Below are 23871 nucleotides of genomic sequence, written 5' to 3' on the forward strand. Positions count from 1 at the left end.
ACAGTTGCGGCTGGTTTGTGACTGGGGCGCCTAGCTGCTATGATAAAGGAGTTACCTTAACTCTGGCCTCCTCCCTGCTCCTTTCCCTCACGAGAGCAGGAGCCTCTCGACTGCAGGGCCCACGCTGTTTGGGGCTATGGTTCCTTAAGAGAGACGGTATCGGCAGGGCAGATTCAGGCAAGGCATTGGAGTACCTACAGCAGGCTCAAGGCAGGCAAATGAGCCTGACCAAGCAAGGAGTGGCAGTCAGATAACTCCGAACTCTACCTTTGGCACTAACAGCCTGGGACAGTTAAGCCAGCAGGGCCAGGACAACATATAACCATCTCCCATCCACAGGGCACGGAGGTTCTGAGCTTACCTCCCACCAGCTTCCTCCTCTATCCATTGCCACAGACTCCAGCTGAGCTCAATGCAGCCCAGTGCCCCCTACCGGCTTGCAGGGGTTAGTAGTGGCTGCAAAAGGAAAGCACCCCCACCCTGCTCCCTAACGCCTTCTAGCACCACACTGAGATCAGCGCTGATTGCAGGAGAGCGCCCCCTATTCAGCTCCCCTTCCCCACAGCACAATGGCCAGGAACAGCATGAATGAAGGTGATCAGACAACAGGGTGGATGTTTTTGTTGAAAAGTTTAATAGAAATATAGATCTCAAAAAAAAAAAAAAAAACACACACATAAAACCACACATCCACTGAGTGGCCCAATAGGGCCCAGCTCCGGAGATGCTCCATGCGCAGGGCTCCTACCAGTGCCCTTCAGAGGGAAAATGCCCTCCTCTCCCCAATACACACAGGGAACGGACGCCCTGGTGCCTTTACCCACAAGTCCCTCTTCCTGCCCTTATATCCCAGCCTGACTGGACAAAGGCCACTTGACCCCAAGGCACCCAGTGGAAGGTGACCCTAAAATGGCCAATACTTGCCCTGCTAAACAATCTGCCCCAGCACGTTCCACCGCTGGGGGTGCTAGACAGAGGCACCGGGAGGATGGAGGCACCAGGAGGATTTGTGCGTAGGCAACTAAGTACAGAGAAAGGGAAGGTTTGGTACACCTGCTGGACCTTCACTCCCCTACCCTGCTCCTGGACTGGACCAGGAGCTTGTGAGGGGAGCAGCAGTGGAGGCATCTTAGTGACTGGCTTCCGGACGGGTGCCCCAGCTTCTTCCAGATCTGCCTGAGCTAAGAGCTGCCCTCAGGCAAGCAGTCAATTGTGGGCAGAACCAGGGCTCAAAGGGGAGATGTCTCCTGGGAAGCAAAGGATTCTGGGCAGAGCTAATACATCCTCCCAGAGAGATCCCTGCCCGGACATCGATTCAGGAGCCCCGGGGATTCTGGGAGCATCCCTGGAGGGCATGATGGCTCTAAGAGGAGGACCCACAAGCAGAATATTCTGAGTATGTCCCAAAGGGAGATGCTCCCTGGGAGAGCTGAGGATACTGGGAGCATCCTAGGACATAACCACTCTCCTGGGATCCCACAGGATTCTGGGAGTTGCCCACCCCAGTCTCTGGTTTGATGCCCCCAGTGTGTATTTGGACAATGAAGTGCCCCCTAGTCCCTATCGGCTTCAAACAGGGCATCCAGCTCAGCCAGGCGCTGGCGCAAAAGTTCCTCCAGGTTGGGGTGCTGGGGTGGGGCCCGGCGCCCACCGGGCACCCGCCCTGCCAGCCTCCCCCGGGACCGGGACCGGCGCTGCTTGCGGGGCAGGCTGCTGTCCTGGAACTCCATGGTGCGCTTCAGTTTGCGCTGGCTGGTGAGCACCAGTGCCCCGTTCCGCTCCCGAGGCTCCTCGAAGATGGTTTCAAAGGTCCTGCGGGTGAGCGGAAAAGGCTAGATGGACTCAGGTGCCAAGTACCAACCGCCCCATCTCCTGGCTGGACACCCATAGTACAAATGGGGCTCGGATGCCCTACTGTGTCCCCCAGCTAGAATCCCCTCAGCATAGGGGACAGGGCAGATGGGGGATCAGATTCCTGGGCTCCCAGCAGCAAGAACCAAGCACAGCTAGATTTAACCTCCTGCACCCCTCCCCACCTCTGCAGCCAGGGCTCTTCCCTTCCTGTGAGTTAGGGGAGGTGGATGTCACCCTTCCCCCCATTACTCCCCCAACTCTTCACCCCTCCAGCAGCAGCCCCCAGGGCCTCCTCACCTCTTTTCGGTGGGAGTGCGGTAGTTCTTATTGGTGTAGATCTCCTCCAGACTGAACTCCTTCTTGTCTAACCTGCGATGGGGAGACCAGACTGAGCAACGGGGCACAAGGATGTCTGTGCAGCGACGCAGCAGGCGCTGGGGTGGGGCCCGGACAATGCTGCACAACAGTGATGCCCAGCTCTAGAACAAGAGTCCTGCGGCCAGCTGTAATCGTCAGGGAGATTCAGAGCCAGGGACAGAACCCAGGAGTCTGGACTCTCAGTTACACACCAGCAGATGTCCCCATACCTGACTGGCCGGGGCAGGCCCATGGGCGTGAGGTTCGCTTGCTGTTTGGAGGGAGTCTTGCGGATGCGGAAGTGGGACACTTTCCCTGTGGTCCCTTCCTGGGAGCTCTACAGGGAGGTAAATAGGACAGGGTCAGGAAGGATTCCCTGTCATGCACAGACTGAGTGGAGCATGCCCCTACACCACCCAAGTGCCACCCACCCTCCGCCCCCACGGCACCCCTACTGGGCCATCTCACCTTGGCATCTGTGTGTGACAGCACAATCCTGCCTGTGGTGGTGCCATGGCCCCTGTCCCCCTGCTCCGAGCCCTGGGAGCGGTCCCTGTGAGGCAAGAAGACCATAGAGACTCGAACCTTTGGGGCCCTTTTCTGGAGGCTCCATGGCACCGGGAGCCGAGATGCTGGGTCAGGCAGATGGCAGTGGGATTACCTAGGCCAAGGTTGGGCAGCAAGAGGGATGAGGCAGGATTTCCTGGGGCAAGGTGGGATGGTGTAAGGGGCAGGCAGGGGATAACAGGTGAAGCAGGCAGTAGCAAGGTCACCTGGCACCGAGCAGTGGGGCCCAGGGGACAGATCCCTAGGCCAAGCAGTGTCAGGGAGCATGGCTGGGGGGAGGAGAATGTAGGGGGCAGGGTTACCTGGGGTGGAGCAGGGCAGCGGCAGACTCCTCGTGGCGGGGTGGCCCCGGGCAGGAAGAACAGGTCTCATCACAGCGGGCCATGCGCACCACTGGGCTGAGCGAACGACGAGAGGATGGGAGGGGGAAGGGGAAGACCTCCTTGCGCAGGCAGGGCAGGGCACGGGGCGAGGGATGGTCCCACAGCAACTCCCGCGACACCTCCAGGCTGCAGACCGTGTGGCGGCGCCGGCGTGCTGGGCAGGGGGCGGGCGCTGGCAAGGGCGACGGCATAGCCCAAGGGAAGTCAGGGCAGGAGTAGCTGCGGCCCAGGCGGGGCTGGCCGGGGTCCTCAGGGCTCAGGCGCCACTGGCGGATGGAGGGTCTGCGGCTCACAACGCCATCCCCCTCCTCCTCATCTTCGGCCTTGCCAGGGCCCCTCCGCTCCGCTGGTTCCGAGATGGCAATTTTCACCTCGATGTTCATCCCCTGGCGTGGGCTGCGTGCCCCCGGCTGGCTCGGCCCACCCTGGCTCTGTGCTGGCTCCTCCTCAGGGCAGGGGGGCTCTGCCGACTGCCCCTCCCCCTCCTCCAGCCGGGGAGGAGGTGGGGGGCACAGGCGTGGCTTGACGGGGCTCAGGAAGATGTCGGCGAAGGTCTCCAGCTTGGATTTGACAGTCTGGAAGAAAGGGGTGATGCCCCAGTGCCGGAAGCGGGGGGCTGAGGCCTGGGGGCGCAGCAGTGAACAGATGGGAGGAGGCCAGGCAGAGGAGGAGGAGGGAAGGAGGCTGCCAGATGGCTCAATTTCTCCTGGGGCAGGATCTGCTGGGAAGATGGCACAGGCATCAGAAGCCGCCACAGGAGGACCATGCCATGCTTTGCCCCAAAAGTGACTGAACCCCTTAAGCCCTCTGCAAGCTTCCCAAAGTCCTTCAGAAGCCTCCTTACTCCCCCTCCACCCATCTCAGACATCCGCTTCCCCCCCCCCCCCCCGAAGTCCAGCTCCCGATGGACGTCATCCTGCCAGCCCTTTTCCTTCCCACCCTTCACCCATTTGGACCTCTGCTCTACAACTGGGTGCAAGCAGGTTTTATGCTTCCCAGGAAAACATCCAATCTTGGCTCCTGGCCCAACTTTCAGAACAAAAACGCAACTGACTCCCGTGGGACAAAACAAAACTTGGGGAAGTCACATTCTGAGCAGCAAAGTTTCACCAAGAAAGAGCTAAACGCTCTTGCTTTGATTCAATCTCTTGAAAAACTTCGAGGTGTCTTTTCGATAAAATAAAAACAAGTTTAAAAAAATGGCCACTTCCCAAACACCCAAATAGGATTTTCCCCGCCTGACGTTTCTTTGAAATTAATGTTTCCTTCTCAACAATATTTTCACTCAAAAAAACGTTTTGAGAAGTTCAACCCCTACTCTGCTTGCAGCCCCACCCCCATGTCTAAGCTCCTCCCTTTGCCCTGCCTCTGTGTGCATTGGAGCTCTGCCCACCTGGCTGTGAGCAGTGCTGCCATTGGGCTGAGGAGGAAGATGCCGTCAGCTGATCAGCCCTGTCAGGAGAAAGAGAGGAAGTGATGTTCTGGGGCCAGCGCCCCCTAGAGGGAAAAGGCCCCACGTCCCACCCCAGCTAGTTGGTAGGGAAGTGCACTCACGTGCTAGGAGATGATGGTGTCAGCAGATCTTCCTGCTGCAGATCAGCATCCTGCCAATGAGAGGCGGCATCTGAGCTGGGGCAGGGGACGGGATCCACCCCCGTGGCAGACAGAACAGCAATGCCTGGTCAGGGCAACTTCCGCCTTGGTTCTAAGACCAGTCTCCTCCCCTCCTGGGAGAACACTAGCTGCCGAAATCCCCACCCACCTCTGGCAGGGGCTCTGACAGCACGCGCGCACACACACACACACACACACCGTGCCCTCCCCTCTGGGCTGAACAGCCCTTTAGCCCCCCAGATGCTCACTGGTACCATGGGACACTCCTCCAGTGCCACAGTCAGGACACGCTGCTGAGCCCTCTCCATGGGCGACGACACGAGCTCCTTCCCCCAGTGGGAGGTGGCAGGAGACGCCCTCGGCATCCAGTTCTGCTGTGGTACCTCCTGCTGCAACAGCCATCGCTTGCCCCACAGACGCTCTGGCTCAGAGCCGGCCATGCCTGGCGGTGGGCAGCACGAGGGGGAGGCTTTCTTCTCTGGGCCCTGGCTGGCAGGAGAGCTTTGCTTCTCGGGGGAGGTCCTGGAAGAACGAGAAGGGACTATGGACCTCAAAACTCCTCCCACCCACTGACAATCTTCATCCCCCAGGATTTTCAGCCCCCTTTCCTCAAATCCTCACACCACCAACACCCTTTCCGCAATCCCGCCATCAGCTCCACTGAGCACCCCTGCCCCTTCCCAGCCTCCCCCACCCCCAGCAGATCCTCATGCTCCTGCCCCAGAAGCCAGTGACCCCCTCCCCCAGCAGACACCTGCTCAGCACTTGAGAGGTGCCAGGACTCCTGATCCCCTGCTCACCGGTCCATGGTAGGCTCCTCCTTCCTAGAGGTCTGATCCGATCCGGGCTGGGGGCTCCCATTTGAGGGCAAGGCCTCCTCAGGGAGGGGCTGTCCTGGGAGGGAGGGGGTGGTTGGATGAGCTGAGGAGGATGGGCCCCTTTGGGAGATCTGCTGGGCAAGATACATCATGGAGTTAAACATGGACCCCATCCCCTACAACATCCCCCAAACTGACCCCCAGCTCCTCGCAACCCCAAGCTTCTTCCCCTTCAAGGCCCAGCCTGGCCCCCTCCCACATGTAATGGGGGTACAAATACCAAACAGTTCTAGCCCCCCTCAGGCTCAGCACAGGAGTTCCTGGGCCATCTGGGAGCAACCCACAGCAGGGGGCTGAGAGAGAAGGGGGGACATGGGGGAGAGGCTGGCTTGAGAAATCCACACCAGGGAGTGGCAAAGGACTCAGCAGGTTCAAGGGAGCTGGCTGACCACCCTGGGGGAGGGACTCAAACCATCAGATCTGCAAGCAGGGCCCTTCCCACTTCCAGACCATCCCTCCCCCCGCACTCACAGCCCCCCGTGTGGTGGCAGGACACTCCTCCAGAGCAATGGCCAGTACCCTCTGCCGGGATCTCTCCATGGGCGAGGCCACCAGCCACAGCTCTGTCCCCCGGCCCCACTGAGCCTGCCCCCCTTGCTGCAGCCGCCGCTGTCTGCCCAGCAGTCTCTCCGACTGGCGCCTTGCCCGGCCCCGGGGCAGCCAGCACAGCGGCGGGTTCTTCTCCTCAGGCCCCAGGGGGGCGGGGGGGCACTGCTTCTCGGGAGAGGGCCTGGAAGAGAGAGACCCCAAATCCCCCTGATTATAGGCATGATGTTCTCCCCAGGACCCAGAGCCCCACAGCTCCTCACCCCAAATCATCAACCTAGCCTGGCTGAGATCATTGCCCCGTGCTGCCTCTCACCTAGCGTCCTGTCCTCCAACTCGCACAGCCCTTGAGACTCCCCCATGCACCACACTCCTCCTGCCCGGGCCAGGGGAGGAGGAAGGGCCCTGACCTAGAGGTCTGCCCAGCGTGGGATGGACAGGCCCTGATCTTGGAGGGGAGGCTGCTGGACAGAGGTGACGCCCCCCCACCGTGCCCTCACCTGTACACAATGAGCCTCCGGCAACGGACGTGCTGCTCTGAGGCAGACACCTTGGTGCAGCCCCCTGCCAGTGCCCCTCTGGCCATGGGGTGCTCCATGGCTGGCTCCAGCTGGAATGTAGGGGGCAGCCCCTGGGATCAGGAGTTGAGAGGTCGTCCCGGGGCAGCCTCCTGCCTACTCATCCTCTGGCACGGCCTCCTCTGCCCAAGAGAGAGAATCCAGGGTTACAAGGAGCACTGCAAGACACCACCCCAAGAAGCTCCTGGGAGCTCAGCATGACGCCCCCCAACCTCCTGCACCCTAGGGGTGGTAGCATGGCCCCTAGAGCAGAGGGCTCAGGCTATGTGCACTGAGCTCCCACCCCTCCCACCTTAGGAGGTGGGTATGTGGGGGGGGGGGGAAGAGTTCTTCAGTGCTGGAGGGAGGGGCAGCAATGGTGGCACATTCCCACGGTGCAGAACTCAGAGATCACAATGGACACGCAGAGCAGGGAGCTGCTGAGTGAATAATTACAGGGCATTAGCGGGCAGGCAAAGCTATTGCTAGTGGTAACCAGAGAGCCTGCTTGCCTGCGATTTGACACCTTCTTCTGGTGTGGGAGGTGTGGGGCTCCAACCATCACCTACAGGGGCCCTGATGGAGCAACCCCATCCCTTTGTCCTGCCTCCCTATGTCCCTAGGACTCACCCCCCCCTTCAGTTTCCTCCCTTCTCTCCTTAGATCTGCCCCACCTGCCCTGCTTCTCCCCTCTCTGTCTCCCACTCTGGTTACTCCCCAAACCTCTCCCCATTGGGGTCTATGCCCCCAGAAGCCATTGCCCCAGCACCCCATCACACCTAGCTTCTTTTTCCACCCAGACCCTCCTCTTCCCTCTCATTCTCTCTCGCAGGTCCTCATCCCTTGGCTCACCCCACATTGGCTACTCTCTCATCCTGCACCCCCTCCACAAACTACCTCCTTTCCTGTAGGTCCCTCCCCCCACAGTTCCCTTAAATTGCTCTTCCACCAAGTCTCCCCCATTGCTGGCCTCCTTCACAGACCTCTCTCTTCTCCCCAGCTGCCCTACCCTGACTTTCCTCCCTCAAATCCTCCCCATCCCAAATCCCCCCAGTTATCCTTCCACTGAGTCTCCCCCCCAGACCATCTCCCTTCCCCCGATCTCCCCATTACCTTCCCCCAGACACCCCCAAAAGCCCTCATTGCTCCCTAACCCCCTTAATCGCCTCCCCCCGCTTCACCCTTTCATGATTGTTCCCTCAGCTCTCCCCACTGCCCCCTCCCCCAGTTCTCACCATTGCTCCTTCCCCCCACTACCTCCTCCCCCCAGGTCTCCCCATTGCCCACTGTCCCCAGGTCTCCCCATTGCCCCTTCCCCCTCAGGTCTACCCCCTCCCCCCAGGTCTCCCCATTTCCCATCTGCCCCCAGCTCTTCCCCATTCCCCCTCCCCCCATTGCCCACTGCCCCCAGCTCTCCCCAATGCCCCCCATTGCCCCCCCTCCCCCCAACTCTCCCAGTGCCCACTGCCCCCCTACCCCCCAGGTCTCTCCACTGCCCCTAGGTCTCCCCATTGCCCCCTCCCCCCAGCCCCCAGCTCTCCCCAATTCCCCTTATTGCCCCCTCCCCCCAGCTCTCCCCACTGCTCCCCATTGCCCTCTCCCCCCACTGCCCCCAGCTCCCCCCATTGCCCCCTCCCTCCACTGCCCCCAGCTCTCCCCACTGCCCCCCAGCTCTCCCCACTGCTCCCCTCCCCCCACTGCCCCCAGCTCTCCCCATTGCCCCCCCCCCTCCCCCCACTGCCCCCCAGCTCTCCCCACTGCCCCCTCCCCCCACCACTCACCGGCTCTCGCTCTTGTTCGGTCCCCGGCAGCGGCTCAGCTTCGTTCCGTCCCGCCCCGCCCCGTTTCTGCCGACGCTCCCCGGCCCGACTCCTCCCAGCCAATGGCAGCGGGCCTTGCTCCCGTCCGCCCTCAGCCAACAGGTGCGCGCCTTGCTGCCCCGGGGCTCTCGGAGCGTGAAGCCGTGCAAGCCGCCATCTTGGAAAAGGGCAAATCGTGCCGCGCCTCGAGCTGAGCCGCCGCCATCTTGGGGAGGGGCAGGAGCCTGAGAGTACGGCGCGTGGGCGGTGGGACGAGGACCTAGCAGTGACGCCATGCGGTGCTGCCATCTTGGATAAGGGCATCGGAGACGGTGAAGCCGTTTTAGGGGGAGGCCATTTTGGATGCGGTCCAGAAGCTGGGTATTTAAAGGGCCAGGCGACCTGCGAGGGGCGGGGGGACACTTCCCCATCCTGGGTACGTTGGCTCACCTTCTTAGTGCCCCTACAGTCCTGTTCACACTGCACCAGATTAAAACACGCGCCGAGCTTCCCTCGCCATGCAGCTCACTCCCACCCAGCCACCTGCTCTAGTGCACCCACCAAAATTGTAATTGCACTATGGGGTGCCCCACCTGCCCCTCCTTCCCCCCTGGACATCCCCCTCGGCCTCCTGGCAATGCGTGTCCTCTGCAGGCTGGGCAGGGATCCAGTTGTGTCCAGGTGCAATAGCCTGAGGCTCAGACCCCATCCCTGCGGGCCCCCCGGGCACACACCCTGCAACAGGATACGCTCTGAGACCTGGCCGTTCCCTGGCTTTGCAACCATCTTCCATGTGCCATGCTCGTTCTACACCATGCTGGCTTTTCTTCGTGGGGCTGATCCCAGGAGAGGGGGGGATACCAAGCTAGAGGGGCCCATGGGTTTGCTCCAGCGTGGCCATGACTCTGTGTGTGTGGAAGGGTCCCTTGTTACATAGTCACTGGGCTGGCTCTCACGGTGATAAGCTACCTGTGCCCCACCACACTCCTGTGTAGGGGGTTCCCCCTCCTACACAAGGTACAGGCCATCTACCCCCAGGCATCTTGTTTCTCAAAAGCATCCCTGTGAACATTTTCCCTTTGCTGGGATCCTGCAGCCGAACTTCTACATGCTTAGGGATTAGGGCTGGGGTTAAAATCATGGCACATTCTCCAGCCAAGCCCTTGGGGAGATTTCACCAAGCACGATCTGGCCTGTTTCCTTCCTCTGAGCAGGATTCCCTGACCCAGCTGTGATCTTCTAGATGGAAGGAGGGAAAGAGTTGAGGATCCCAGAGAAAGTCCCACACAGATGGGGAATGAGAGATACTGGCTTTAAATTAATGGAGATTACTATCTCCTAGAACTGGAAAAGACCTTGAAAGGTCATGGAGTCTAGCCCCCTACCTTCACAGCAGGACCAAGTACTATCCCTGACAAATTTTTGCCCCAAATGGTCTCTGCAAGGATTGAACTCACAACCCTGAGTTTAGCAGGCTACTGCTTAAACCACTGAGCCATCCTTCCCCTCTCCCTTAGAAACTGTCTGGGAGTGGAGGGAAAAGCTGAGATTCCAGAAAGGCTGCCAGGAGCCTCTCCCTCCCCCCCGGCTCAGTTCTGTCTCATCTCCCTCAGTATCATTCCTCAGCAGGTGCCCTGTCTTCATAGCAGGCCAGTGACTCCCTCCCGTGTCAGATACCTGTGTAGTATTTGAGAGGTGCCAGGACATCAGCTGCTCTGACACCTGATCCCAGGCTCACCAGTCCATGGTGGGCTGCTGCCTAGAGAGCGGATCTGATCCAGGCTGGGGGCGCCCAGCCAAGCCAGGAGCATTCAGAACTCATAAAATACATCCTAAAATACAGTGACATTGGTTTAAAACTCTGGAGGGATCCTGAAATAAACAGCCCTTGTGCCCCATAGCGGAGGTGACTGCGTATCAGCTCCAAGTGAGGGATCCTACAGAAATATTGTAGATCCTGTAGAAATCCCCACTCTCTACCTCTGAGGTGGCTGCACCTCTGCACTGGGCAAGGAATCCCTGTATAAATGGACCCTGCCCACCCTGAGATGGCTTTGTCTAAGAGATCCTGTATAGTCAGCCCTGACCCCACCCCGGGGGGACTGCATCTTAGGGCTAGGGAAGGGATCCCTGTATAAACAGCCCCCAGAAAACGTCACCCCAGAGACAGTGGCATCTGAGCAGTGGGCAAGGGAGCCCTCCCTGCAAAACACGCCAAAGAAAAACACCCTCAAGCAGCGCATGGAGCCTCACAAGCTTGTCCGGTAAAATGGTCTCCCATTCTCCATAATCTCTCCTCTTGTACCCGGGTAGCACAGGGACAGGGAGCTCTCGCCCATACCGTAGGCCCATCGAACGCCTGAAATACAGGGGGTGATTGTGTAGCTTCTCCCTGCCTGGGTCTCCAAGTCTCGCCCTGCCGTGCGGTAATCTGGGGGAGTCTTCAGCCTATGAGAACGGAGTCACTGCGGGATTCTTCTACCCCGGCTCGGGGGGAGGGAGTGGCAGTGTGGGGGCTGGGAGTCAGGACTCCCGGGTTCTTCTACCCCCCAGCTCTGGGGGCGGGGGAGGGATCAGGACTCCTGGGTCCAGTCCCAGCTAAGCCAAGGGAGCGAGCCAGCCGCTGCAAAAGCGGGGCCGGAGAGATCCTGCCCGGCCGGGTGCATGGTGCCGGGGGGAGGAACCGGTTCCACCCACCGCTCCCGGAGCCTGGCGCTGGAGCAGCACAGGGACCTTCCTGCCCGGAGCCCCGCTCCCAGCCGGGGCTTGCGCAGCGCTACGGCTCGGGGAGGGAGGAGCCGAACTCGCGGCCAGCCCGGGCTCTCTGCCTCTGAGCGCTTCTCCCCCGCCGGGAGCAAGGCTGGGGAGATCGCACCCAGCCCGCCTCGCCGCTTTCCTCCTCCCCGCCCCGCAGCATTCCCCGGCCCGGCCGAGGTGTCCCGCATGGAGCGGGGGGAAGAGCCGCGGGCCCCGGCTCTCCAGGGCTCCGCGGCGTGGGGGGTCCCCAGAGGCGCCCCGGCAGGTGAGGAGCGAGCGAGCCCGGCCGGGAGGGAAGGGGAAAGCTGGGTCCCGGCACAGCCTCCCCGCCCCAGGCTTGTCCTGCCTCGCTCAGTCTCCAAGGGGCTGCCCCCTCTGCCCAGCGGACAATGGGACCCGTGGTCCCTCTGGGACACCCGCCTACTGGCCCAGGCCCACCCCCTGCAAGGCAGGAGGCTGCTGGCAGTGGGGTGTTTCTAGCAGCAGGTGTCAGGGGGCAGGGCACCAGCTCCTGCTGGCGCTTGGCCTCCCAGCTTAGGAGGCCTCCCAGTGCCAGGCGCCTTCCCTCAACCTTGGCCGGGTGATCATCAGGCCACTGCCACCAGTATGGATCTGCCTCCCACCCTCCCCTCTTTCCTAGCTCGGCGGGGCTTTCAGCCTGAGCTGCTGGCCTCCTCTCTGGGCAGTGAGGCTGCAGCTGTACCCCTGGAGCGCCATCCCACCATCCCCACGTGCCTAGGACAGCTTCTCCTACAATGCACTGGGGAGGAACTACCCCGCCAGCTCAGCTTTGTGCGGCACAAAGCATCGTGGGAAACTCTGCCAGCCCGCCAATGTGGGGGAAGGCAGCCCCAGGGATGGGGTGACTGAGACAGGACTTGGCAGGGGAGTTGTTCACGCTGGATGTGCACTCAGTCATTCCCCACGTCTCTGCCACAACAACTCGACTTGGTGGCCTTGGTCTGGGTGGGGGTACTAGATAAGCTGGGCCAGAGGAGCATTGGGAAAGGCTGGTGGCAGACTAATTAGCACCATAGATTGGAAAACCAGGGGGGGACTGCCCATAAATACCAGACAGTTGGCCCACAGTAACCATGCTGTTGTCCAGCTCACCCTTCCTGCATAGCCTAGGCTAAAGAGCCTTACCCAGGGCCATCCGTACCCATGCATAGAATACGCATATGTGTAGGGCACCTGAAAACTTGGGGCACCACTGGGTCTTTATGTCCACTTACCTGCTCTTCCTATCCTTGTTCTGTGGCTCTACTTCGTCTGGAGAGGACCTAGTTAACTTACAAGTGAAAAAGCCTGCCAGAGCTATGAGCAGAACATCTAACCTGTGAAAGAGCCCTTCAGGAGGTAATGAAGGCATTTCATTTACCATCCCCAGGCAGGGGCAGATGACGATTTTGCGGGGCCCCCCTTTGACACGGTGCATGCACGGGGCTTCTTGAAGCGTGGGGTCCGGGGCGGCCGCCCCGCTTGTCCTGCCCTATATCCCCCCCTGCCCCCAGGTATATCCTGTCAGTTTCTGAATTTATGGTGTTTGTTTCTACAGAACCTTAGTTTTCAATTTGCTTTAAAACAATTTCATTTGTGCGTTGCTGAAGATTATAAAATTCTCATCTCTAAAAAATCATCACCCCCAACAGTCTGGTCGGGGATAGGGCACCAATTTCATAGTACTGCCTAGGGCCCCATAAATTCTAAGGACATCCCTGGCTTTGTGACTCTCACAGTGGAGGAAATCCTGCTTTCTTAAGCTGTCCAGCCCCTGAAAGTAAATTAGAGGATAAGGTTTTGTCTGTATTCCCCTGGGAGAGTGTTGAAAAAGGTAGGGGATTGCTCTCCTTCCTTCTTTCCCTGCGGGGAGGGGACAGAACCTACAGATTTTTCTGTTGTAACAGGGGCCATGGTATGGAAAAAGCTTGAAAGCTAGGGAACAGTAGTACTTAGCTCTCATGCCATGTTTTTCAGCTGGGATCTCATTTCCCCAGCTTTACACATGGGGAAACTGGCACACAGAGGCTACGTCTACACTGCCAGTTTTGCCACAGAGAGTATGCAAATGAGGCATAGGTTAGCATCTCATTGTGCCTAATTTGCATAATTTATTCACACTGTTTTTGCGCAAAGGGTTTTTGTGGAAAAAAAAGTAGTGTGGACTCTTTTTTGTGTGCAAAAAGCCCGTTTTCCGCAAGATCCTTATGCCTGGTTCGAAAAAACCCTGTAGTGTAGACACACACCCAGTTTTCTATCTCGTAGGCTGCATTGTCTCCCTAAAGAAATGCACCCCCGTTTCCATGTAACGGACAATCCATCACAGCCCTGGGTAAGGCTGTTCCAGGATCCAAAGGCTAGGATTTGAAGGAAGACAAATTCAGACTGGAAAGAAAGTGCCCTTATTTTTGTCCATAAGGGCAATTTCTTATTGGAACAACTTCCCAAGGTTTGTAGTGGATTCTCTACCACAGGCAGTTTGAAAAATCAAGATTTGCTTTTTGTAAGAAGACCTGCTCTGGTTCAAATGAGAATTAGCTGGAAGGATGTTCTCCAGGCTCTGCTACACAGAAAGTCAGACTAAAGGCTCCCTTCTGGCCTTATAATGGCTGCTACTGTCTCCCAGTGACTGCGATCAAGTCACTTCCATTTGATAGGCTAAATCAACTGAGCTCAGTAAGTCTATTGCAGATGAATCATTCTTGTTGCACTTCTCTGAGCCCTTTCTAATTTGTTACATTTGAAGCTGTGGACCCCAGAACTAGAGCCAGGATTTGGATGAATGGCAACGCATCAGCTGCCACGTGATAAGGGAGGATTCAGAAGTGGCATTAGACCAGGCTGAGTAGGCACAACACAGAGAGGTTTGGGTAGATAGATTGGGTGGCTGTCTTCCTTCCATGGTCCTTCACAACCAGAGTAAACTTTTCAGACATATCAATGGTTGAATGACAAATTCCTTTGCTGGAAGGTTGCGGGGTTTCTTCCTGCCCATCCGGCTTCTGTTCTCTCCCTGGAAATGGATTTTCTCTCTCTTCCAGCAGGTGCCGGGAAGGAGGAGGACAATCCCCAGCAGGAGCCAGATAGGATGTCACAGATCCTGGAACGGGGTGAGGCCAACAAGGTGGTACAGCAGCAGAGAGACCTCCGAGGGGTGGAAAATGGCTTTGGGCTTCTCAATAGCATGTCCATCCCCCAGAGACTGACCATCTGTGGGCAATGTGGGAAGAGCTTTAGCCAGTATTCAGACCTTATTAAGCATCAGCGGATCCACACGGGGGAGAGACCCTATAGCTGCTCCCAGTGCGGGAAATCCTTCAGCCAGAGCTCCCACCTCACCAAGCACCAGCGGATCCACACAGGCGAGCGGCCCTACAAATGCCCCGACTGCGGGAAGGGCTTCAATGACAGCTCCTACCTCCTGCAGCACCGCCGCACCCACACAGGCGAGCGGCCCTATGAGTGCCCGGATTGCGGGAAGAGCTTCGGAGACAAGTCGGGCCTGACCCGGCACCAGAAGGTGCACCATGGCGAGAGACCCTACCAATGCCCCGATTGCAGCAAGAACTTCAGTGACAGCTCCTACCTCATCCAGCACCAGCGCATCCACACAGGCGAGCGGCCCTACCCGTGCACCGAGTGCGGGAAGCGCTTCAGCCGGAACTCCCATCTGGTCCAGCACCAGCGGGTCCACACTGGGGAACGCCCTTACCACTGCACCGATTGCGGGATGAGCTTCAGCCACAGCTCCACCCTGATTGGGCACCAGAGGACCCACCGGGGCGATAAGCCCTACAAATGCCCCCAGTGCAGGAAGAGCTTCCGGCACAAATCAACCCTGGGGAAGCACCAAAGGACCCACACAGGGGAGCGGCCCTACAGCTGCCCCAAATGTGGGAAGAGCTTTAGCTGGGGCTCATCTTTCATCAAGCACCAGCGCAGCCACACCGGGGAGCGGCCCTACCAGTGCACCCAGTGTGGGAAAGGCTTTGGGGACAGCTCTGCCCTGATCCAGCACCAGCGTACTCACACCAGTGAGCGGCCCTACAAGTGCCCAGAGTGTGGGAAGAGCTTTGGGGATAGCTCCACCCTGAATCAGCACCAGCGCACCCATTTGGCAGAGAAACCCTACAAATGCCCGGAGTGTGGAAAGAGCTTCATCCTCAGCTCTCACCTTGCCCAGCACCAGAGGATCCATGTGGCATAGAGCCCCCACGCAATCTGGACGGACAGTTTTGTTTACTATTCAGGCCTCTTTAGGGACCTTAGAAACCAGGCCTCCTTAGAAACCAGGGAGCAGGCCTCCTTAGGGAACAGGCCTCCTTAGAGAGGCCAAGGACCTTGGAGTTCTGGAATCAGGCATCCTTAGAGACCAGGCCTCTTTAGGGACCATGGACCTTGGAAACCTGGGACCAGCCCTCCTCAGAGACCAAGGACCTTAGAGAACTGGGACCAGGCCTCCCTAGGAACCACATCAGCCCAGACACCTGATGTAGCTTCTTGCCTGGAGCGAGGCAAAGCCCATCTGGACTAGTAATGTAGGCATTGCAGTGTGGGAGCAGTGTGGGGGGTAGGGGAGCAGGAGGAATGGAGATGACTGAAAGGCCCACGGGTGGAAATTAGATAAAGGCGGGGGGTCCTGTCTGTCCTAGTTGAGTTGGAGCTATTAGAAATGATCAGCGAGCACAAGGCAAGATTCTCAGCCTGGGGTCACTGCCCCTCAAAGGAGGCCACGGTAGCTCCACCCCTTCCATGTTGCCAAGAGGGAAGGTTCCCAGGTACATGGCAGTGGGATCTTGGTGGGGAAGAAGTGAGAATCCCTATAGTAGCGAGGGAGTAATCTCTGAAGGACATGGGGGCTTTTGTCGATGCTGGGTTTTTGCGGGGGCTTGTCCCTTCATTTGCCTGGAACTCCACTGCTTGGGCCTCACTTTCTGCTCCTTCCCCTCTCCCAGGAGCTGACGAGGGGGAGGTATTGGGAGCCATGGGGAGGGGTGGGTGAAATTGCTGGAAACTGGAGGGGGGGCTGCTCTCCAAGGCAAGATGGCTGGGATGGGGGTGTGGGTGTGCCTCATTGCCTTCTCCTGGGTGGCAGCTCCAGTGTCCGGGTGGTCTGACCATGGTGCACAGACTTGCTAGCTCAGGAGCCCCCTAACACCTGGGGAACATCTGTTCCTGTGCTTGATGCGGGTGGCATCCCGAGGATGGGGTGGCTGCTCTTGGTGCCCAGCAGACACAGCCCCACACTGCTGCTGTTTTTGGTGGTGATCCAGTCCTGCTATGTCAATCAGTTATATCTGTAGAAAATAAAATTCTTGTCCCCATCAGGACCTGCCTACCCGTGTCACGGAGTGTGGAGAGTCACCGGGCCCTACACCCCCATCCGCAGCCGGATGTGACTCTGAGCTGGCAAGTAGAACAGAAGGTTTATTGTTTAACATGGACACAGCGTAGCACAGACTTCTTGTTACAAGAACCAGGAGCATTCAGTACAATCCATCCTGGGTACAGGGGGACCAGCCCCCTAAGCCAGCTAGACTCCCTTTTCCCTAAGCGAGCTGAAAAACTAAATTCCCACACCCAGCAACTGGTCCCAGCCCTCCAGGCAGCCCCACCCCCGTCTTTGTTCAGATTCCTAGGTAAGGTGTCACCTGGTTGCTCCCCCCATCCAGGCTCACGTTACAGGACAGCCTGAGCTATTGTTACGTATCTGCTAAAATGGGACAACCTGGGGCAGCCTTCCCCTCAGTGCGAGCCACCTCCAATGTTCCCATCCCCAGACAGGTTCCGGTGCAGTGCCCGGGGAAACTGAGGCACACACACGGGGTTACAACAGAACAGTACAGGACAGTAGGAATCACATACAGCATCACAAAGCAAACAACCAACACGGTCCCCACTACGTCACACCCTGTCTCTGTGCTGAGGGCCTGTCTCAGGGCTCAGCATGGCCCTGGACGTGTCCTCTCAGTTGCAGGGAAGCTCAGAAGCTACTTGGGATCCTAGTCATCCCCATTTGCAGCTCGGATCCTGACAGAACACGGCTCAGTATTGTCCTCAACGGAGGTGCGGTTCCCAGCTCCCTCCTGCCTTGCCTGACCCCTGGCAGGAGCCCTCTCCTCCCCCGGCCTTTTGTCCCAGAGCTCAGAGAATCACAAAGGCTACGTCTAGACTGGCATGATTTTCCGCAAATGCTTTTAATGGAAAAGTTTTCTGTTAAAAGCATTTTCGGAAAAGAGCATCTAGATTGGCAGGATGCTTTTCCACAAAAGCACTTTTTGTGGAAAAGCGTCCGTGCCAATCTAGACGCGCTTTTCTGCAAAAAAGCCCTGATCGCCATTTTTGCGATCGGGGCTTTTTTGCACAAAACAAATCTGAGCTGTCTACACTGGCCCTTTTGCGCAAAAGCTTTTGCGCAAAAGGATTTTTGCCCAAACGGGAGCAGCATACTATTTCCGCAAGAAGCACTGATTTCTTACATGAGATCGTCAGTGTTCTTGCGGAAATTCAAGCAGCCAGTGTAGACAGCTGGCAAGTTTTTCCGCAAAAGCAGCTGCTTTTGCAGAAAAACTTGCCAGTCTAGGCACAGCCATACAGTAATTCCTTGCTTAACACATGCCCGCTTAACACGTTTTCGCGATAGCATGAATTTTTTTTTTGAGAAAATTTTTTGAACAACTCGACCCGTCCCCGCAATAAAATGATTTCCCCTAGGGCTGGCCGGTGGCTGGCAGCTGCGCGAGGCTTTCCCTGCAAAGTGGCAGAGGTTCTCTGCTCGCCATGCTGTTTCCCGGAGACCCCCTCTGGCTGGATGCTTTGCTCCCTCTCCTCCGCCCCCAGCTTGCAGCTGATGGCTGGGTTTCCCCAGCTGGCCCGTCACCGGCAGCTGCGCGGGGCTTACCCTGCCTCCAGAGGTTCTCCGCTCGCCGCGCTATTCCCCGGCGACCCCTTCTGGCTGGATGCCTCGCTCTCTCTCCTCTGCCCCCCACATGCAGCTGTCGGGGCTTCACCAGCAGCTGCGCGGGGCTTCTACTGCCTCCTGACAAAGCAGCGGAGGTTCTCCGCTCACCGTGCAGTTCCCCGGTGGTCCCCTCTGGCCGGGTGCCTTGCGTGTTAAGCGAGGAGAGGGAGCGAGGCATCCAGCCAGAGGGGGTCGCCGGGGAATGGTGTGGTGAGCGGTGAACCTCCAGAGGCAGGGTAAGCCCCACGCAGTTGCCGGTGACCGGCCAGCTGGGGAAACCCAGCCGCCAGCTGCAAGCCCCCTCCCCTGTCCTTCCCTGACCTTCCCCAGAGCCAAACACCTCCTCTCCCTGCTATAACCCAGTCCCCTTTCTCCCCCAACCTTATGTCCCAGTCCCAGCTGCTAACAAATGCAGGCTGGAGCTGTAAGCGCACATGCGCTTGAAACGCAACCCCCACCTTTTCCATTATTTTCAATGGGAAAATTGACCCCGCATAACACGTTTTCACTTAGCACGATCATTTTCTGAAACGTATCTACTGTGTTAAATGAGGAATTACTGTAATTCTAGGGCTGGAAGGGACCATGAGAGGTCATCAAGTCCAGCCCCCTGCACTGAGGCAGGACCAAGTAACCCTAGACCACCCCTGACAGGCGTTTGTCCAACCTGTTCTTAAACACCAGCCATATTGCGGATTCCACCACCTCCCTCCGAAACCTCTAACCTGCTCTTAGAGTTGGAATATTTTCCCTAATAACTAACCTACACGTTGCTTGCTGCTGATTAAGCCCATTACTTTTTGTCTTACCTTCGTTGGGCACGGTAAACGACTGATCGCTGTCCCCATGACAACAACCCTTAATGCATTTGAAAACTGCTTGGGGGTTCCCCTTCAATTTTCTTTTTTCAAGACTAATCACACCCTATTTTTTTATCCTTCCTTCATGAGTTCTCTAACCCTTTCATTGTTTTGTTCCTTGCCTCCGGACTCTCCAGTTTGTCCACATCTTTTGCAGAGCTTGGTGCCCAGAATTGGGCATGCTTCTCCAGCTGTGCTGAGTGCCATTGGACTGCTGGGGCAGAACCAGCTCCTTAGAAATGATCACAGCAGGGAGCCCTTACCCATTGCTCCCACTCAGATCCCATTTCCCACAGAACATTCTAGCTTCAATCTTCATAAGCCCAACATTCCATCTGCCACAACTGCCACGGAATCTCCGTGAAGCCAACGTTCCAACTGCCATGGAATCTCCATGAAGCCAACGTTCCAACTGCCATGGAACCTCCGTGAAGCCAACATTCCATCTGCCACAACTGCCATGGAACCTCCGTGAAGCCAACATTCCATCTGCCACAACTGCCATGGAACCTCCGTGAAGCCAATGTTCCAACTGCCATGGAACCTCCATGAAGCCAACATTCCATCTGACACAACTGCCACGAAGCCTTCTATTATCCTGCAACCCATAGAAATGCCCCGGACTGGAAAGAGCTTGACCCTTGGTGAAGGACCATCCAGGACACAGCGAGCTGCAGCTGCCAACTCTGAATGTCTCTTAGTGACTGGCTCTAGGGAGCATTGGATGGGGGGAGGGGGCCGTGTGTAATCCAGAAGTGCAGAGAAAGGAGAGGGCAAGAGGAACCTGGACATGGCCCCAGATGGGAGTTTGTCCAGCTCAGAGCAGGAGATGGAATTTGCTTTGTGCTTGTTTTCAAAGCTCTTTTAACTCTCAAGGGCTTTAATAGTGAGGTCATTGGAGTTAGGAAATCCCTTTGCTTTCTGTAAGGATCCGTGACCATCCCTCCCCGTTAGCTGCGGAGGGAAGCCATGCTTCCGCACTACTGCATGCCTGTCCAAGGAAGCTTAAAGGGAACTAGCACTCTGAAGACTCGGACCTGCTGGGCTGTGGGTCAGGCAGATCAGGAAGCAGTCTGAGGCCCTGGCCTCCTGGCAGAGCCAAATGCCAGACAGTCTAGTAGGCTCTGGCCATCTGGGCAGGGCAGAGCAGCAAGCAAACTAAGGCAGAGAAAAGATAAACATTGGCCTCTAGGCCTAAGGTGGGTAGACAGCCCTTCCTAGCTCTGCTGGCGTCATTCTCTCCCCTGCGAGCTGCTGTTTCCTTGGGAACGCCTTTCCTCCTGAACTCTGCTCAGCCGCCTCGCCCCAGGGATTAAGGCAACAAGCACTGGCCCTAGAACCCAACCACAGGGAAGCCAAATCTTCAATACAAGTGACTGGACTACAGGCGTTCGCGCTCCCCCTGCCTTTTGTGTGGTATCTGGGGCCATTTGGGGAGGGGGGGGGCCTGTTTGGAAATGTGAGTGTTATGCTCACTGGACTCCAGCATGGGGTCTGTGCTGGGCGTGCTCAGTTCATGGCGCGTGCACTCAGCATGGAAACGGCAGGATGGGGACGGGAACACCTGCCAAGATGAACGGAGCAGTACACACCTCTCTGAGCTATTGCAACAGGCTGTGTTTCGCAGTCCCCTGAGCCAAATGGGCCACCGCACATCTTGCCTCTGTTGTACATGGAGGGCTGTGTCTAGACTGGCAAGTTTTTCTGCAAAAGCAGCTGCTGTTGTGGAAAAACTTGCCAGCTGTCTACACTGGCCGCTTGAATTTCCGCAAGAGCACTGACTTCCTACTGTCTGAAATCAGTGCTTCTTGCGGAAATACTATGCTGCTCCTGTTCGGACAAAAGTCCTTTTGTGCAAAACTTTTGCACAAAAGGGCCGGTGTAGACAGCTCAGATTTGTTTTGTGCAAAAAAGCCCCGATCGCGAAAATGGCAATTGAGGCTTTTTTGCGGAAAAGCGTCCGTGCCAATCTAGACGCTCTTTTCCGCAAATGCTTTGAACGGAAAACTTTTCCGTTAAAAGCATTTGCGGAAAATCATGCCAGTCTAGACGTAGCCGAGGTGTATGTCAGGGACAGGCACGGCTGGGCCACAACAGCCCCCCCCAGCCCCTCCAAGCTTGTAACCCTGCACATGCAGATGCCCCTCCCCCTCTCCCCCTTACTGCTACCATCACTTCCTCACTAGCAAACACGGGCAATCCACTGCCAGAAAATTAACGCAGTGTGACTGTTCCCCACAGCTGATGGAGGGGGGCTGAAATGCAAACTCTGAAAGGCAAGGAAGAGACTGGTGGGCAGCCATTTTTAATTGACCTACCAGGGTCCCAGAGGCCTGGATGCATTTTGAAAGTGTCATTACACATAACAGAGCCCTTGGTTACAGGTCTGCTCCCAACCTGCATGGCCAAACCCAGCCTGAACACGCAGCAAAATTTCACAGACATTTTGAGGCCATTAGCTCATTTAATCTGACTTCCTGTAGAGCCCAGGCCAACACTATTAAGCCCAATGACTTTAGTTAGACCAAAGCATTTCAGCCCTGTTGTGAGCTACACACAGGGAACATGAGAAACCAATGAGCCACCAGTGCCTGATTGGGTGAGATCGACCATACGCCAAGGCTACGTCTACACTGCAGGCTTTTTGTGCAAGAATAGCTCTTCTTGCGCAAAAACTTGCAGAGTGTCTACACTGCATGTGCGTTCCTGCGCAAATAAATTTACAGTAAAGCATTGGAAAACAGGGCTTCTTGCACAAGAGTTATTTCTCTCCCCATGAGGAATAAACCCTCTTGCGCAAGAGCTCTTCCACAAGAAGCAGTGTAGTTGGGCAACAGGGGTTTCTTGAGCAAGAAAGCCCTATGGCTAAAATGGCTACCAGAGCTTTCTTATGCAAGAGAGCGTCCACAGTGCCATGGACGCTCTTGAGCAAAAGCACATCTCTTCCACAAAAGCACATAGCAGTGTGGACGCTCTCTTGTGCAAGAACTTTTGCACAAGAATTCTTGCGCAAAACTGTTTTTGCACAAGAGCACGCAGTATAGATGTAGCCCAAGGGTAGATATCAATGCTTTGCTGTCAAACTGGGAGGGTGCAGCTAGTGGGGTCCTGTAAAGAGTCAGTCCTAAATCCACCACTAGTTAATATTTTAATTAATGACTCAGAGAATGGAGCAGAGGGTATCAGGATAAAATAAGCAGGTGACATCAAATTGGGAGGGGTTGCAAGCACTTTGGATGAAGGATCAGAATTCAGCATGACTGTGACAAATTGGAGGATTGGTCTGATATCAAGAAGATGCAATTTCAACACAAACAAATGCGAAGTTCTTCATGTAGGAAGGAAAAATGAAATGCACAGCTGCAAAATGGGGAACAACAGGCGAGGGGGTGGTAGTGCTGGAAAGGATGTGAGGGTTACCGTGGGTCACAAATGGAATAGGGGAATAATGCCACAGGGGAAAAGGCACACCAGTCTGGGGTGTATTAACAGGAGTGCTATATGTACACAAGGGTGGTAATTTCCTGCTTGACTCGGCACTATGGCGACCCCAGCTGGAGAATCGTGTCCACGTTAGGAAAGACTTGGCCAAGCTGGAGAGAGAGTCGAGAGGAGAGGAATAAAAATGATAAAAAAGTAGAGAACCTGGCCTGTGAGGAAAGGTTAAAATACTCAGGCATGTTTAAGAGTACTTCCTGTTTTGAGACAGGAAGGTTGTGGCAGGGACCTGATCATAGTCTTATACTAGGTTAAGGGCAGTTCTAAAAATGAGTGATCTATTGTTCACCACGACTACTGACCACAGAATAAGAATCAATGGGCTTAATCTGCGGCCAGGGAGATATAGGTTAGACATCACGAAAAGCAATCTGACCCGTGGGCTACGTCTAGACTGGCATGATTTTCCGCAAATGCTTTTAACGGAAAAGTTTTTCCATTAAAAGCATTTGCGGAAAAGAGAGTCTAGATTGGCACGGACACTTTTCCGCAAAGGCACTTTTTGTGGAAAAGCGTCCGTGCCAATCTAGATGCGGTTTTGCGCAAGAAAGCCCCGATCGCCATTTTCGCCATCGGGGCTTTTTTGCGCAAAACAGTTTTTAGCTGTCTACACTGGCCCTCCTGCGCAAAAACATTTCTGGAAAAGGGCTTTTGCCCGAACGGGAACGTCAAAGCATTTGCGCAAGAAGCACTGATTTCGAACAGTAGAACGTCAGTGCTTTTGCGCAAAATCAAGTGGCCAGTGTAGGCAGCTGCTTTTGCGGAAAAACTTGCCAGTCTAGATGCAGCCTTAGTGTAGTGAAGCTTGGAACAGTTTTATTCAGGGAGGTCGTGGAATCTTCAACATTAGGTTGCACAGATGCCTGTAGACCTGGTCTATGTTTACTTGGTCCTGCAGCAGCACAGGGAGCTGGACTTGAGGACCTCTTGAGATCTCCTCCAGTTTTATAATTCCCTGCCCAGATGCTGAAGACAGGCGACCCGCACTCCACAGTGCATAGGAAGAGGACAGCCCTGCCAAGGGCCCAGGAAATCTGACGTGGAGGAGAATTCGTCCTGACCCCTAATCTTCCCCTAATTCCTTCCTTACCCCAGAAAGGAGATTTTCTGGACCACTCTAGAACACTGGTCCACCCCATCTGGGATCCAGTTTTCAGACAGGGTTCATCTGTGATGCTTCAGGCTCATGCTGTTCTCTTCCCCAGGGAGTGGCTGACTCTAGAATTTCTCATGGGTCAAA

General features: G+C 56.5%; 2 protein-coding genes across 9 annotated transcripts; one reads left to right on the forward strand and one right to left on the reverse strand.

Moving 5' to 3' along the window:
• Positions 1-615: 615 nt before the first annotated feature.
• On the reverse strand, positions 616-8710 carry PRR14 (proline rich 14). 6 transcript variants are annotated; one of them, XM_075928946.2, is made up of 12 exons: positions 8538-8710; positions 6700-6899; positions 6125-6383; positions 5576-5724; positions 5030-5297; positions 4716-4765; positions 4555-4613; positions 3081-3882; positions 2680-2764; positions 2442-2548; positions 2152-2223; positions 616-1812 (listed from the first exon to the last, which is right to left on the reverse strand). In XM_075928946.2, the coding sequence occupies exons 2-12, from the start codon at positions 6795-6797 to the stop codon at positions 1554-1556; spliced, it is 2208 nt and encodes a 735-aa protein (XP_075785061.2). In that variant the 5' UTR covers positions 6798-6899; positions 8538-8710; the 3' UTR covers positions 616-1553. The 6 variants fall into 6 exon arrangements, with proteins under 6 accessions (XP_075785061.2, XP_075785059.2, XP_075785062.2 ...); XM_075928944.2 differs by having other exon boundaries at positions 5024-5297; positions 8538-8709; XM_075928947.2 differs by having other exon boundaries at positions 3081-3879; positions 8538-8705.
• Positions 8711-11125: 2415 nt separating this feature from the next.
• Positions 11126-18276, forward strand: LOC102461336 (uncharacterized). Of its 3 annotated transcripts, none has more exons than XR_012903746.2 (3): positions 11126-11577; positions 14354-14422; positions 16641-18276. XR_012903746.2 is itself a non-coding variant. In XM_089778938.1 (2 exons), exon 2 carries the CDS (start codon positions 14401-14403, stop codon positions 15517-15519), a length of 1119 nt encoding a protein of 372 aa, XP_089635064.1. In that variant the 5' UTR covers positions 11584-12671; positions 14354-14400; the 3' UTR covers positions 15520-16634. The 3 variants fall into 3 exon arrangements, 1 of the variants encoding a protein (XP_089635064.1); XR_016349743.1 differs by having other exon boundaries at positions 11129-11577; positions 14354-15850; positions 16641-17590; XM_089778938.1 differs by lacking the exons at positions 11126-11577; positions 16641-18276 and adding an exon at positions 11584-12671 and having other exon boundaries at positions 14354-16634.
• The last annotated feature ends 5595 nt before the right edge of the window (positions 18277-23871 follow it).

This window comes from Pelodiscus sinensis, chromosome 5 (assembly GCF_052426305.1).
Source record: "Pelodiscus sinensis isolate ZL-2025 chromosome 5, ASM5242630v1, whole genome shotgun sequence".
In the NCBI taxonomy this organism is placed as follows: Eukaryota; Metazoa; Chordata; order Testudines; family Trionychidae; genus Pelodiscus; species Pelodiscus sinensis.

Coding starts and splice junctions, on each gene's coding strand:
- PRR14 (XM_075928944.2), bottom strand. CDS start 6,797: ATGGAGCACCCCATGGCCAGAGGGGCACTGGCAGGGGGCTGCACCAAG. Junction 6,384..6,699: donor CGGAGGCTCATTGTGTACAG/GTGAGGGCACGG, acceptor TCTCTCTTCCAG/GCCCTCTCCCGAGAAGCAGT. Junction 2,549..2,679: donor TGTCACACACAGATGCCAAG/GTGAGATGGCCC, acceptor ACCTCCCTGTAG/AGCTCCCAGGAAGGGACCAC.
- LOC102461336 (XM_089778938.1), top strand. CDS start 14,401: ATGTCACAGATCCTGGAACGGGGTGAGGCCAACAAGGTGGTACAGCAG.